Source organism: Artibeus jamaicensis, unplaced genomic scaffold (assembly GCF_021234435.1).
Source record: "Artibeus jamaicensis isolate MK-2021 breed Jamaican fruit bat unplaced genomic scaffold, CSHL_Jam_final contig_923, whole genome shotgun sequence".
Classification (NCBI taxonomy): Eukaryota; Metazoa; Chordata; class Mammalia; order Chiroptera; family Phyllostomidae; genus Artibeus; species Artibeus jamaicensis.
Window position 1 is genome coordinate 6771176 of NW_026522014.1, and position 12418 is coordinate 6783593.

The 12418-nt window shown below is 45.9% G+C and overlaps 1 protein-coding gene across 6 annotated transcripts in view; it reads right to left on the bottom strand.

Moving 5' to 3' along the window:
* The window catches only part of ICA1 (islet cell autoantigen 1), a 137569-nt gene that overhangs the window by 15161 nt on the left and 109990 nt on the right, over positions 1–12418 (bottom strand). For 5 of the 6 annotated variants that reach the window (XM_037158874.2, XM_037158872.2, XM_037158873.2 and 2 more), the window contains exons 9-12: positions 11706–11803; positions 9600–9652; positions 6825–6887; positions 6680–6712 (exon numbers count right to left, since the gene is read on the bottom strand). In XM_037158874.2, the coding sequence (XP_037014769.1) occupies positions 6680–6712; positions 6825–6887; positions 9600–9652; positions 11706–11803 (247 nt within the window). The remainder of the gene's footprint in view (positions 1–6679; positions 6713–6824; positions 6888–9599; positions 9653–11705; positions 11804–12418) is intronic. The other variant, XM_037158876.2, reaches the window with a different exon arrangement.

Consider the following 12418-nt stretch of genomic DNA (forward strand, 5'->3'; position numbering starts at 1 on the left):
CAATTGCTATTTTAAGAGAACTTATTACTTAGCTAAGAGCAATGAAACTGGCACTGAGTTGAACCAGAAAACAGGGAAACCTCCCAAGTATTGCCCTGATAATTAAGATGCTTCAGATTACTCTACATAACTTGTAAGAAAAGCTTAATTACGAGCAGAAAAAGACAGGTTCAGGTCTGTCACCAGACATGTTGAGACTTGTAACAGCAGTCAGTTGGCTCTTAAGAATCACGGTATCCTTTTCGTTGGAAGTAATTCAACTCGGCTGTGAGAAAACGGGGACACACACGGAGATATGATAAGCTTTCTGAGAGAAGCCCCAGTGGGAGCTGCACAACTGAAGTCACAGCTGCTGCCCCGGAGACGAGAAATGCCTGCTCCTGGGGTGTGGCATCCTGTCCTGCTCTCGCCTTAAAGGATGAACCAAGGCCATAGAGTCTGCGGGCGTCAAACCCACAGATCCCGTTCCAAGACCCCTTTGGGCTCTTGAAAGCTCTCAAGTCTCCATGTTTACTTTTAGGTCAGGTGACCCAACTATAGACATTACATAAAAGTGAAGGCCAACGGATGGCACCCTCCAATTCTCACCTCTCGGCCTCTAACCCTACGACCCTCTGCACATCCCCTCTACTGTCCAAGATGACCCCTCTCTGTACCCGCCTCCGAAAAAGCAGGCTTTAGGCGGGTACAGAGAGGGGTCATCTTGGACAGTTCTGCCCTTTGGTGCTCTGCACATCACTCAGTTCCAGAGTCTATAGTCTTTCTTTCTTGAACGCTGCCTCTCCGGGCTCCGGGAGACGTGCGCACAGCCGGGTGGCAGTGGATCCACACTGGATGTTGCTGTCTCCCCCGACCCCACTCCACACTACTGCTCTGGTTTCCTTTTCCTTCTCTGCAGTTGCGCTCCATTTGCCACCACTCTTTTTCCGCCTGCCTGTAATCAAGTTCCTGTTGCCATCAGACACTGAAGTGGCCTCTTGAAGGTCACCTGTGAGCTCCTCCCGGCCAATCCCAACCTCCTTTCCTCAGGCCTCCTCCGCCTCTGCGGCACTTTGCCCTGCTGCCCACTCTGGAAACGCTGCCATCTCCTGGAGTCCTCCGGAAGGGCCATCTCAGCCGTCCTCCAGCTTCCCGACAATACTCCCCCCCCTGCGTCTTCCTGCTCAGGGCGCCATTACCGTTCCTCCTGAGCCATCCTATCTTCTGTACCCAGTTCTCTATAGTGGCTCTTATTTATTATCACGGTTCCATTTGCAACCAGGAAGATCCTCAAATCTCCATCCACGGTTCCAAGTTCTTAAAAACTCCGATGACAGATTCCTGACACGGTGACCCTTTGGGGGTTGCCTGTGGACAAGTCTGCTGGCACTCCACAAAAGGCACTCTCTCCACCGCCCCACCGCCCCCCCCACCATACAGCTTTGCTCAATTCAGCTGTCAGATTATCACTCAAAACCTTCAGTGGCTCCCTCTGATGGCTGAGTTTTAACACTCCTTACAGTGGTACCAGGACCTCGACCGAGTTCTAATGCAGCCTTTCAGCAACACTGCCTTCAGGGAACCTGCGACTTGGGAAACTCCACTGCTCCCCATCTCTCAGCTACGTTCTCCTGTCTCCCTTCCGGGAACCAGGGAGATGCCCTATGAGAACAGTCACACCCAACTGAGGGGGATCTCAGAGATCATCTCTTCTTGTGCGTTTTACAGATGAGGAAAAGACACGTGCTCAAGGTCATAGAATTTCTTACTTACAAGTTGTCTGGCTGGAGGCCCCTGGACTACAGATGAAGATGTTTTCTCGATGCTACTTTCAGTTCAGAGCCTACGAAGGCTCTCATATATACACTAGTATTTAAGCTTTGGTAGTTTTGAGGGTTTCCAAGGTCAGAGGGCCCCACTGGCAGCCTGGCAGAGAGCTCTTGGCTGCAGGTGCCGTGGCAGAATGGCCGAGAAACCAGAACCACTCAGCATGTCTGCCCGGCGCTGCCCAAGCGTCCACAAAGAAAAGCCCTGTGCCCCCTGGGAGAACATTCCTTGGGAAAACTGATCCTGAACCAGCGAGCTCTGACTGATTCTGACCCAAGGAGTTTCAGTGAGTGAAAACTGACATACAGAGGAAGCTCTCAAGTTCAGAGTGTGATGACAGAAAGCTCCAGTGGGAACATGCTGGCAGCCCCCTCAGGTGACATTTCTGAAACCACGCTGAGTTTCATGACCTCAGCATAAATCAGAAACACACACAGGTGGAAACATAACCACGCAGACCGAAAACGAGAGCACAGGAAAACAGATAAATGTCACCCGGGGCACCTTCGTGTGTGTGAAAGAGGAAGGCTGCTTCTCTGGTTTTCTCCCTGGTCCCCGCTCTCAGCACGATGACTAACTGCAAAGGCCGCAGGCTTGCAGCTCACATGAAAAACCCCAAACACCACCACTATCCTCACATCACCCAAAGGAGAGTACAGGGGGAGACGGGCAGGAAATTACCTCACAGAAATGTCTAACAAAAGCATATTCTTCATCATAAAAAGCTCTGGTAGCAGAGTGTACTTGTTTGGAATTTCAGAATAATGCTGCTAAAAACTCCCTTCTGCTGCAAAAGCCAGAGATAATAATAAGGACATTTGAAGATAAACCCACTGTCTTGGAAACACAGACACGCAACAAACAAATGAAAAACAACCCCCCTCCACCTGGAAAAAAAAACCCCAATAGGTCTAGACCCTGAATAGGTACTCCAAAGAGACTTTTTTGGATGATTCCCAGCCTGCCTGTCCTTTGTTGCATTAGATCTTAACAAGCAAGCAGTCCTCCCGAAAAACCTGGCACTGGGGTGGGTACATCTACATAGAACACGGCTGACTGTGTGGTGACCAAGTGAGGACGGTGCTGGTTTTAAATGTGCTCATGCCCTGGCCAGGTGGCGCAGTTGGTTGGAGCATCATCCTGTATATCAAAGGTTCCCGGATTTAATTCCCAGTCAGGGCACATACCTAGGTCGTGGGTTTGATCCCCAGCTGGGGTGTGCACAGGAGGCAACCAACTGATGTTTCTCTTTCTCTCTCTCTCTCTCTCTCTAAAGTCAATAATTATATATCCTCGGGTGAGGATTAAAAATAAAATGTGCACCATTATTTCATAGCAGTTCATCCATGGGCACTGAAGGAGACAGGGAGAAGGGATTTATTTTAAAAAAAGAACGAGCTTAGCACTTGCCACACTGTGTGAGAGGAAGCGATCGGATTCCTACTCAGCTGTGTGTGGAGACCTGCCGGAGAAGGTTCTGAATGACTGAGGACGGCCTAGGCCCGAGATAGAAACACACGCTGTTGCCATGGACGACAGGTTCTCACCCAGGCCTTATGGGAGCTACTGACTGGGCTTCTTAGTCCTTCTGATGTTTGGCTGGCATTTAGAATTGTTATGTCTGGATATAGTAAACAAGGAAGTCACAGAAGACAAATATTTCTACTGTAATATAGACAATTAATATGTCAAAAAAGTGCTTCAGTGGGTCTTGTCCTAGAGAGGGATCCTTTGAGTGACACCAAGTGATAAGATTTAGGTGAATTCACCTAACTCTCTTTGGTTTAAACCACCACCTTCTGTTCAGTTCTCTGATGGTAATTTTTTTGGCTCAATTTAGAGGAACACAAAGTCTTCTATGGGTTTTAAGCTGTGAATTGAGGTTGGGATTGTTACCTGTGGTTACGAGGTGGTGTCAGAACTACTTTCAAGTATCTCAAAATGCCGATCAGTTTTTGTTTTCAACTTAAACCATTTTTGTAAACTGGCCAAAGATTAGTTTTCCATTACATGATCTATTTAGTCAAAGACAACACATCTCATTATGACACTGAATCGGCGTGATTTCCTGGACAACGGCTCCTGAAGAACTGTCTCCTTGCTCTTGTCACAAGCAGTCTGCTCTTCGATGCCACTGTTCCACAGCTGAGCCATGACTTGTCTGCCTAACATAACTACCCCTGGGAGGGGACGGCCCGGAGCAGCAGGGTGCCAGAGCTTACTGCCCCCAAGTCCTGTAATGCCAGCCATCCCTGGATTAAGCTCTTCTAATTTCTGGATTGTTTAATGTCCTGCATGTTATAATCAGTGTCTTTTAATTCAGGATTTGGGCCTTCTGGCAGTTTTCCAAAGGACACGCATTTTGAAGTCAACTAATTAAATGAGCGTTCTTTTCTTCAGTTGCCCCAAGTTCTCTGTGCACTGAGAGAATATTTTTATACTCGTGGCCATGTTGATGTTTATGGTGATGCTACCCTAGGGGTTGCCAGTGAGAAGAGCTAGACAGTGGGCAGGCAGAGCTCGTGCCGAGAGAAGGGCTTTGTGGGTTGGCAGTGATAAAAGGAAGGGAGAAATTATGTGACGCTGCATTTAACCACAGAAATTTGTAAATCAATTTTCCTGCCTGAGGAAAAAAAAACGCATTTGGGGGATAGAGCACATTTCATCTCTCTATCTTTAGAGGTAAATTGAGTGCTCAAGAAAAAAAAAAAGAATATGAGCCGCTAATCTGTGAAACAAAGATTGTGACTATAATAAACCAATGACATAAATGCTGTTTTGAAAAAGTGAAAAGACATCACCCTTATTTCAGTGTATGTTCGCATGTGCTTTGCTGGAAGCTCATGAAAGTGAGCACTAGCTCAGGCAGTGGCATCTCTGATTTAATTCTGGGAAGAAGGGCATAGTTCCTGGGTCCGTGCTGCCATTACTGAGTTAAACAAGTCAAAATGCAAAAACGAAACCCCTTTGTGTATGAGGGGAGAAACACGAGAATACAGACTCCTATTTGCTGTGTCTGTGTAAAAAGGGCCAGAAGGCTGCAAGGGGTGGGAGTATTGGAGCAGAGACGGGAGTGGGGAGAAGCAATGAGAGTATATGTTTTATCATCACTTTGTTTTTTGTACCAATGTGAATATGCCACCTATTCAAAAATTGTTTTATTTTAATAATGAAATTAAGTGAAAGATAAAAATCAAAGATCAAATTACATACACAAGAGGTTGTAAATAGGAAAAATAGCAATATTCCTATCAAAATAAGTTGAAGCATATGTATGATTATAAATACATTTAGTAAATGTTAAGATTTGCTAAAAGTACATGATGGGTACCTAGTGTTTATTATTTCATAGCCTCTAAAATTTTTTTTTTGTTTATTTCTAGAGAGAGAGGAAGTAAGGGAGAAAGAGAGGGAGAGAAACATCAATGTGTGGTTGCCTCTCGTGTGCCCCTAACTGGGGACCTGGCCTGCGACCCAGGCATGTGCCTTGACTGGGAATCGTACAGACAACCCTCTGGTTCGCGGTCTGGCACTCAGTCCACTGAGCCACACCACCAGGGTATTATATTATAGCCTTTATCTTGCCTTTATAAGACTGAAATATTTCCCCCTCCAAATAATAATCTATTTAAAAAACCATTATTCCATCAAATTATTCTATCCTTAAGTCAAGGAGGAAAAGTTTTCATGAAAATGGAGGCCATGTAATTATTGCTTTCACAATCTTGTATGATTTCAATATTTATAAATAAGTAGGCATTCTGATAAAATATACATGGACATTCAAAAATAATTGCACAGTATGTTGCCTGGAAAAAGAGGAAAGCAGGTTTCTGTGCTCAAATTTACATTTCTTAAGCCCCAGAAACTTAATGTCAGAGTTCTGCTGCCTTTCCATTTTTGAAAAAGCTTTAACCAATACCCTCTGTTTTCTGGATTTTCTTCCTCTCATGCTCTGTGAATTCAATCCAAATCAAGGTCAGAATGAGTCAGGAAAGCCATTGGCTGCAGTTAACTGGAGTCTGCAGGATGACCTTGCCCATTTCAGTCCTGCAGGAAAACCGGAAGGCCAGGGCAGACCACGAGTCAATTCCAAGGGCCAGGCGTACTCTGGAGCACAGCTCAGAATCTCAGGGGTATTTGGGCTCCCATCAGGAGCACAGAGAGCAATTGTTTGTGCTGGGTTGTACACACTCAGTTTCTTGAGATTCCTTAAGATGACACATGTCTCATACAAATCCATGGCTCTCTCTGGATTCTCTCTGGCTGGTTATTCGGTAAAGGATTTTAGGCCTGGTAAACTTGGGCATGGGACCTGGCTGGCAAACTCTCTGAATTTAACTAAAGGTCAATGGAAATGCAACATAGTATAACATCAGAACAACATTTCTAGTCCTCCCATCTCACCTGCCTAGCGCCCCTACATCAGAGACCAGAAAAGACCCTCTACATACATGGTCTCCTGTCCTGACAATAACCCAGCAAGACTGTTCATAATGGTTCCACTGAACGAAGGAGAACAAGTGAGGCTGAGGGAGCTTAAGTATGAACCAAACCCCTTACAGCCTAAGAGATAACTTATGATCAAACCAGTGTTCAAATCCAGGCCTGTCTGGTTGTGACAGCCACGTGTTCTCTGCTACAAGACACAACCTTTGACATCACAACTTTGCACTTTAGTGGTTTGACACTGTGAAATTAATTGTACTAAGATGACGGCGTCACACCTACTAATATGAGCTGAAGCATATTTAAGTTCATTTATAAAGACAAACAACAGTCACCTATTGAAAAGACAAACATAACATTTTCCTGCTTAGAAAACTGGTATTAAAAATTAAATTATAACCCCAAAGAAATGTATAAATCTTACCACCTTCCTCAGGTTTCATGTTTAATAGTTCATCTATTGGTCCGTTAGAGGAGGGGAAAGAAAACAAAAGCATGAGTTAATTTTAGTTTGGAAGAAGATTGAGTCAAATTATTAAAATTGAGCCACTCTCTTTCATCTGGATTACCTGAGCACACGTTATGCGTAGAGCTTTTGTCCAAGGCAGATAAAACGCCTTTTTCCTCTTCAGCTGTAAATACAAGGTGCAGCTGGTTATCACCAGGGCACGTGGTGGGCATGCTCACACACTGTCACGGTGTGAGGAGTGCACACACCTTGGGGAAGAGGTGGCACCCACGCACTCACTCCTGCAGAAGCAGGGGTCCTCACGTCCCCTCCACTTGAGCTGCTGGCTCTCAATGAACGCTGAGTCCACAGCCCCAAATCTGCTTTGTTTAGTAAAAAACCACATGACACTGATCTAATGATTGTCCTTCCAAGGACAAATGTGTGACTGAAGTGACTATTACTTGATGGTGCTAATGAACTTCAGCCATACGGGCCTGGCTAAAATAAAGGGCAGGTGACTGAGTAAAAGGCACCAATCTGTAAAGGCTACATATTGCATGATTCCAACTGGACAACATTCTAGAAAAGGCAAAACTATGAACACAGTAGAGAGATCAGCGGTTGCCAGGAGTTTGAGGGGAGGCAGAAATGGATAAGTGAAGCCACAGGGGATTTTTTTGCACAGCAAAACCATTCTGTATGATACCGTAATGCTGGATACATTATACGTTTGTCCAAACCCATAGGCTATGTAACACTAAGAACGAACCCTAAAGTAAACTATGGAGTTTGGGGGTGAGACTTGTCAGCACTGGTTCCTCAGTTGTAACAGAGGCGCCACGCTGGTGGGGGGTGTTGGCAATGGGGAGGCTGTGCACGTATGTGTAGACATAAGGGGTGTGGGGGAAATCTGCTCAGTGTTGCTGGGAACCAAAAAGTGCTCTAAATAATAAAATGTGTGTGTGTACATTGTGTAAATATACATACATGAGCACACCCAATAGAACAGCCTTAAAACTTGGTTTGCTCATATGAACATTAGACTTTCTGCAAGTCACAGAATAAAAAATGACACTTCCTTTTAAAGGCTTCCATTCAGTGTATATATAAAATAAGGCGATCAACATTTATAGTCTCAAAATATCATGCAAATGCCACAAGCAAGTAAACACATTGCACAAAGAAGAAGAAAATGTGATAGTCCTGTACTGTCACCAATGGCATGACTATGTGATTAATATATTAGTAGAAATGCAACTTGACTACAAATATAATGAACTGGAGCTAACATTTTCCCACAGAATTAAAATTTTGTGATTCAATTACCTAGATTACCCTCAACATGATTCATGCTGTCAGTACCCAAGGGACGCTGAGGCTGGAGGGTGTGGAGCAATAGCGAGAGCTGACGTGGCCACCGGGGCAAGGCTGGCCTGCCTCCCTGCCTGCCTCCCTCGGACCTTTCCCTGGTCTTCCCTTGTTCACAATCTCTGCCCCGGCTGCTCCTTTTGCTTTGACAGGTCTTACAAGAGCACTTGACTCAGCTACTTCCCTGGTCCCGCAGACAGGTGATGTCCCCCCACCATACACGTCACCGAAGCCAGAGTTGCCTTGTTCTCTGTGTAACTGTTAGATCAGCACCTGCTGCTCCTCTGCCTCTGAGCCCCACCCTGGGAGGCTCTGACTAGGCCGGGTGAACCACAGCGTGCCTGGAGCCCAGGGCTGTGCGCACCACAGAGACGGCCCTCAATAACCTTCTGTTGAACAAATGAATGTTGACTCAGCGAAGGTGTCCATGTGTGAATGAATGATGGAAGCCAACCTAGAGAAGCAAGGAAGTGAGAGCTGTGGTTTTTTTTTCCTGTTGAATGTCACACGAGAGAGAAGCAAATGAAAAGCAGTAAAGTGGGAGAAGAATAGAGCAGGTGAAACAAGTGGTTGGAAACGCAGAAAGGAAGACTGAAGGACGATAGGGGGTGGAGAAAAGGATGGAAGAGAGGGAATTTTCAGAGTCTGCTGCGCCTCCTCCCATCTCCCAGAAGGACCAGGCAGTGCAGCGATGAGTGAAGCAGGGCAGATGCAGATGTGTGGCTGGGAGGGCCAGACTGAACGGAGGGCTGGGGCGATTGAGGTCTCCCCCTATCAGCTGTAAACCATTCCCCTGCATCTCTGAGGACTGTGAGTCCCAGCGAGAGGCTCAGCATTACATCACCTTAGTTCTACTCCAGTTTACAGTTCCCTCTAGTCCTTAATGAGAAGACAAAACAGTGAAAGAACTGGCAGTAATGGCAGGAGGCAGGGAGAGCTGACAGGTGGCTCACAGCACGTGGTGTCTTCTACCAACGCTACGATCCCTCTTCCGACCACCAGAGGGTCGGCACATGGAGGGATGCAGGGTCACTCCTTGCAGAATTGGCCCAAGCGTCACCTGAAAGGCATTGTCCCGCCCTCCCCCTCTGTTTCCCACAGTGACCTACACCCGCCCCACAGCACAGTGAAAACCATACCCACCCGATGTAACCATGTGAGCTTATTACAACGATCTCAGCCCAAATAGCTGTCAGAACTAGTCATGGGAACAGCAGAAGTGACATCATCTGTGGTACAAGAAACGGCTCTCCACCGACTCTCAGCGGTGGCCATTCCTCTGATGGGCTGCTGCCGAGGTGACTAATGACGCTATTTTCTGGGTCCCAATGCACAACCTCTCTTAATCACACTCTAGGGTCGACGTCACTGGGCTATGACAATTTAAGACTGAAAGCATATTAACAAACGGTTTTCTCAATTGGAAGAGAAGAGAGGCCTAGGAGGAGTTTCCCGGAAAAAACAGCGAGTTCGCTGTTGAGCAGCAGTATTTCAGAATCAAGTCTAAATACAGATCAAAACTTACTCTTAAAAATAGAGGATTCCTTGCGCTGGTTTTCTTCCTCTAAGGAAATTAACCTTAAAATTAAAGAAAAAAAAACAAACACCTTTAGTAATGTAGTTCGGAAATGTTGGATTTATGATACAGCCAGCTTTTCGGCACCTTATCTATTATGGCACTTACAACACACACACACACACACACACACACACACACACACGAGGTGAGTGTATAGTCATTGACAGGCTGTGCTTTTGAAGGAGAAATACATTTGCTTGCTTTCTCCTGTCCCAAGGTTGACTGGTAGCATCTTAACATCTGAATCTTGTTTCATTGTAAGGCACAAATTCTGTAAATACCTAGGTGGTTAGTTAGCTATAAGAAAGATAGATACTGAAGTTGTCATTTTTAAACACACAGTAAAACAACCAATGGGCAAGCAGGTGTTTGTCCTAATTTCTGGGGGACGTCTCAGCAGGGTAGTTATGTTTCGCGAGGCTGAGGGCAGGATCGCTCTCAGAGGCAGGGGACTGTCGCCTGCCTCGGCTCCTCGCACACACAGGTAGGACCCCGGCAGAGACACCTCCACCCTGAGACCCAGCTGCTGCCTCCGGCCTCCTTCCTCCCACAGTGGTTCACCTCTACCTGTTCTTTCTGGAAAAATGCTTGTTAAGTTTTCATTGTCTTTTAAAATAATTCATGGATTATACATTTGAGCTTTTAAAAATGACGTACTAAATAAAAGCAGAAATCTGAAATGAATTCAAACTTATCAAGGTGATCTTGGGTGGTTCCCTTCTGAGTAAGGGCCGGGGCTTTCTTTCCCCTGTGGTGGCACATATGGTGACAAGAAGATGCCAGGACTCACTCCAGGCTCTGCCTCCCACTACCCCGGGGGTGGCGGCCAGTCCCTCAGCCTCTCTGAGCCTCCCTGCCATCACTCATGTGCTGGGGAAGTGCCCACCTTGACTACATGAAGGGCCACCATGAGAGGACATCAGTAGCGTGCCTGGCACTGTGCTACGTACAGAGAAGGTGCTCAACTACCTGGTACGATTCTTATTTTTATTACTAGGAGTAGGTTAAACTGCTTCCCCAATATAGTCAACTGCACTACACTGAGATCACATTTTACAGCCTTCCTACAGTGAAAACTTGTTTCTGTTCTGCACTAAAGAAATATGCTAGCGTTTGCTTTAAAAAAGAAGGGGGTGGCTATGACTGGTAGCAAATATTTGAGTGGGACAAAAACGTGTGTGTGTGTGTGTGTGTGTATGTGTGTGTGTGTATATATATATATAAACTTATTTAGAAACACAGTAAAAATATCAGGCTGCTTTGCCATAAGACTGTCATCTAATTGTGTGTGGGGGTAGAAAAGGAGGAGCAAACGGCAAGGTAATCTATTTTGGTTTCCTAGGTCAGGCCCGTTCAAGGTTAATGCTGCTCCTGCAGGCTATGACATCTCAATAGAAAAGACAGATTCGCATTTAAACCTTCTCCCGGCTGTATGGGAAGGTTTGCACCCTCTATGTCCAATGATTCTCTCATTATGTAAAATGACTGGAGGCGCTTTCTTTGCACAGAGGCAAGAAATGAAGACGGAGCAGTCACTTCCTGTACTCAGAGCTGCTCTTGCCTCTCAGAGGAGAAAACAGCTGGTCTGAAGGGTAGAATACAAAATGTCAAAGCCCAGTGCTTTGGATGATCGCACCTAAGTAGGAGGTGAGTTACGAGGCAATGTCATAGGTTATTTCCTTCTCTGAAACAAAAGCCAGGGGATTTCCTATCTAGGGCAGGATCTTGTAAGTGATGGTGACAAAAGGGCCAGACAGGGTCCAGAAGGCTGGGGCCAGGCAGCAGTGGGGACACTACCCTTTCCTGCCCCACTGGAAGCCTCACAAGTGTGTCCCTCCAAAGTACTCCAGCAGTGGGTCTCTTATTGGGGTGAGTGACTCCTGGTCTAGTAGACAAACGTGCTGGGCGGTTTGGTCCCCATTTGAACATATCCACTCCCAGAAGCAAGGGAGTAAACGATGAGTCTGAGGCTCCAGAGGACCTGGTCAGCGTGGCCTGTGCTGCCCTCACCCGCGGGAACAAAGATGTCAGGATGAGTGGCCGGCGACTTACTGACTTGGCTCTTCCGCTGTGGCTTCGGCACTTGCCTGCTGCTTGAGCTTCTTCCTTTCTTCCTTCTCGACCAGTTTCTTCATGGGGTCTTGTAAGCTCTTGATCATAAGCACAGATAACAGAAGAAAAGAGAACAAAAGAAAAAAAAAACAGATCATCCATAAAAAACTCAACTGCCCCTGGTTCCAGCAACCAAACCTTGAATTTGAGATTCTGGGAGGCTGCCGTGCGTGTGGACAGCAGTGAAAGTATATACGTCCTCTGACCCACCCAAGAAGCACGAGCCTATAAAGGAAAGTGATTTTGCCACTAGATTTGTGTTTTCCCTTTTGTGATAAGTTATTCAGAAGAAGGCCTTTTGGCTATTGCTAACTTTATTTTCCATCTTTAACATGGAGTTAAGATAAACATTCTGTTCTGCTTTCAGCCCACACACTGTCAGAGTAGAAGTTTTGCTCCCCCGAGATGAGACGATTTCACTTTATTTTTAATTTTGTTTGCTATTTCACATCTAAAAACAGCTTTAAAAAACAAGAGAAAACAAAACCTTAAAAAAAACCAGAAATAGTGGCTGAACATATTCTAACAAGTTAACTCCCACAAGTGGACACAGCAGGTGCCTCTAAACCTTTGTAGATTAAAGGCAGGGGAGAGTCTTCACATGACACATAATTCCTTGGAGTGACTATGCTCAAGGTACATTAAATAGTTAA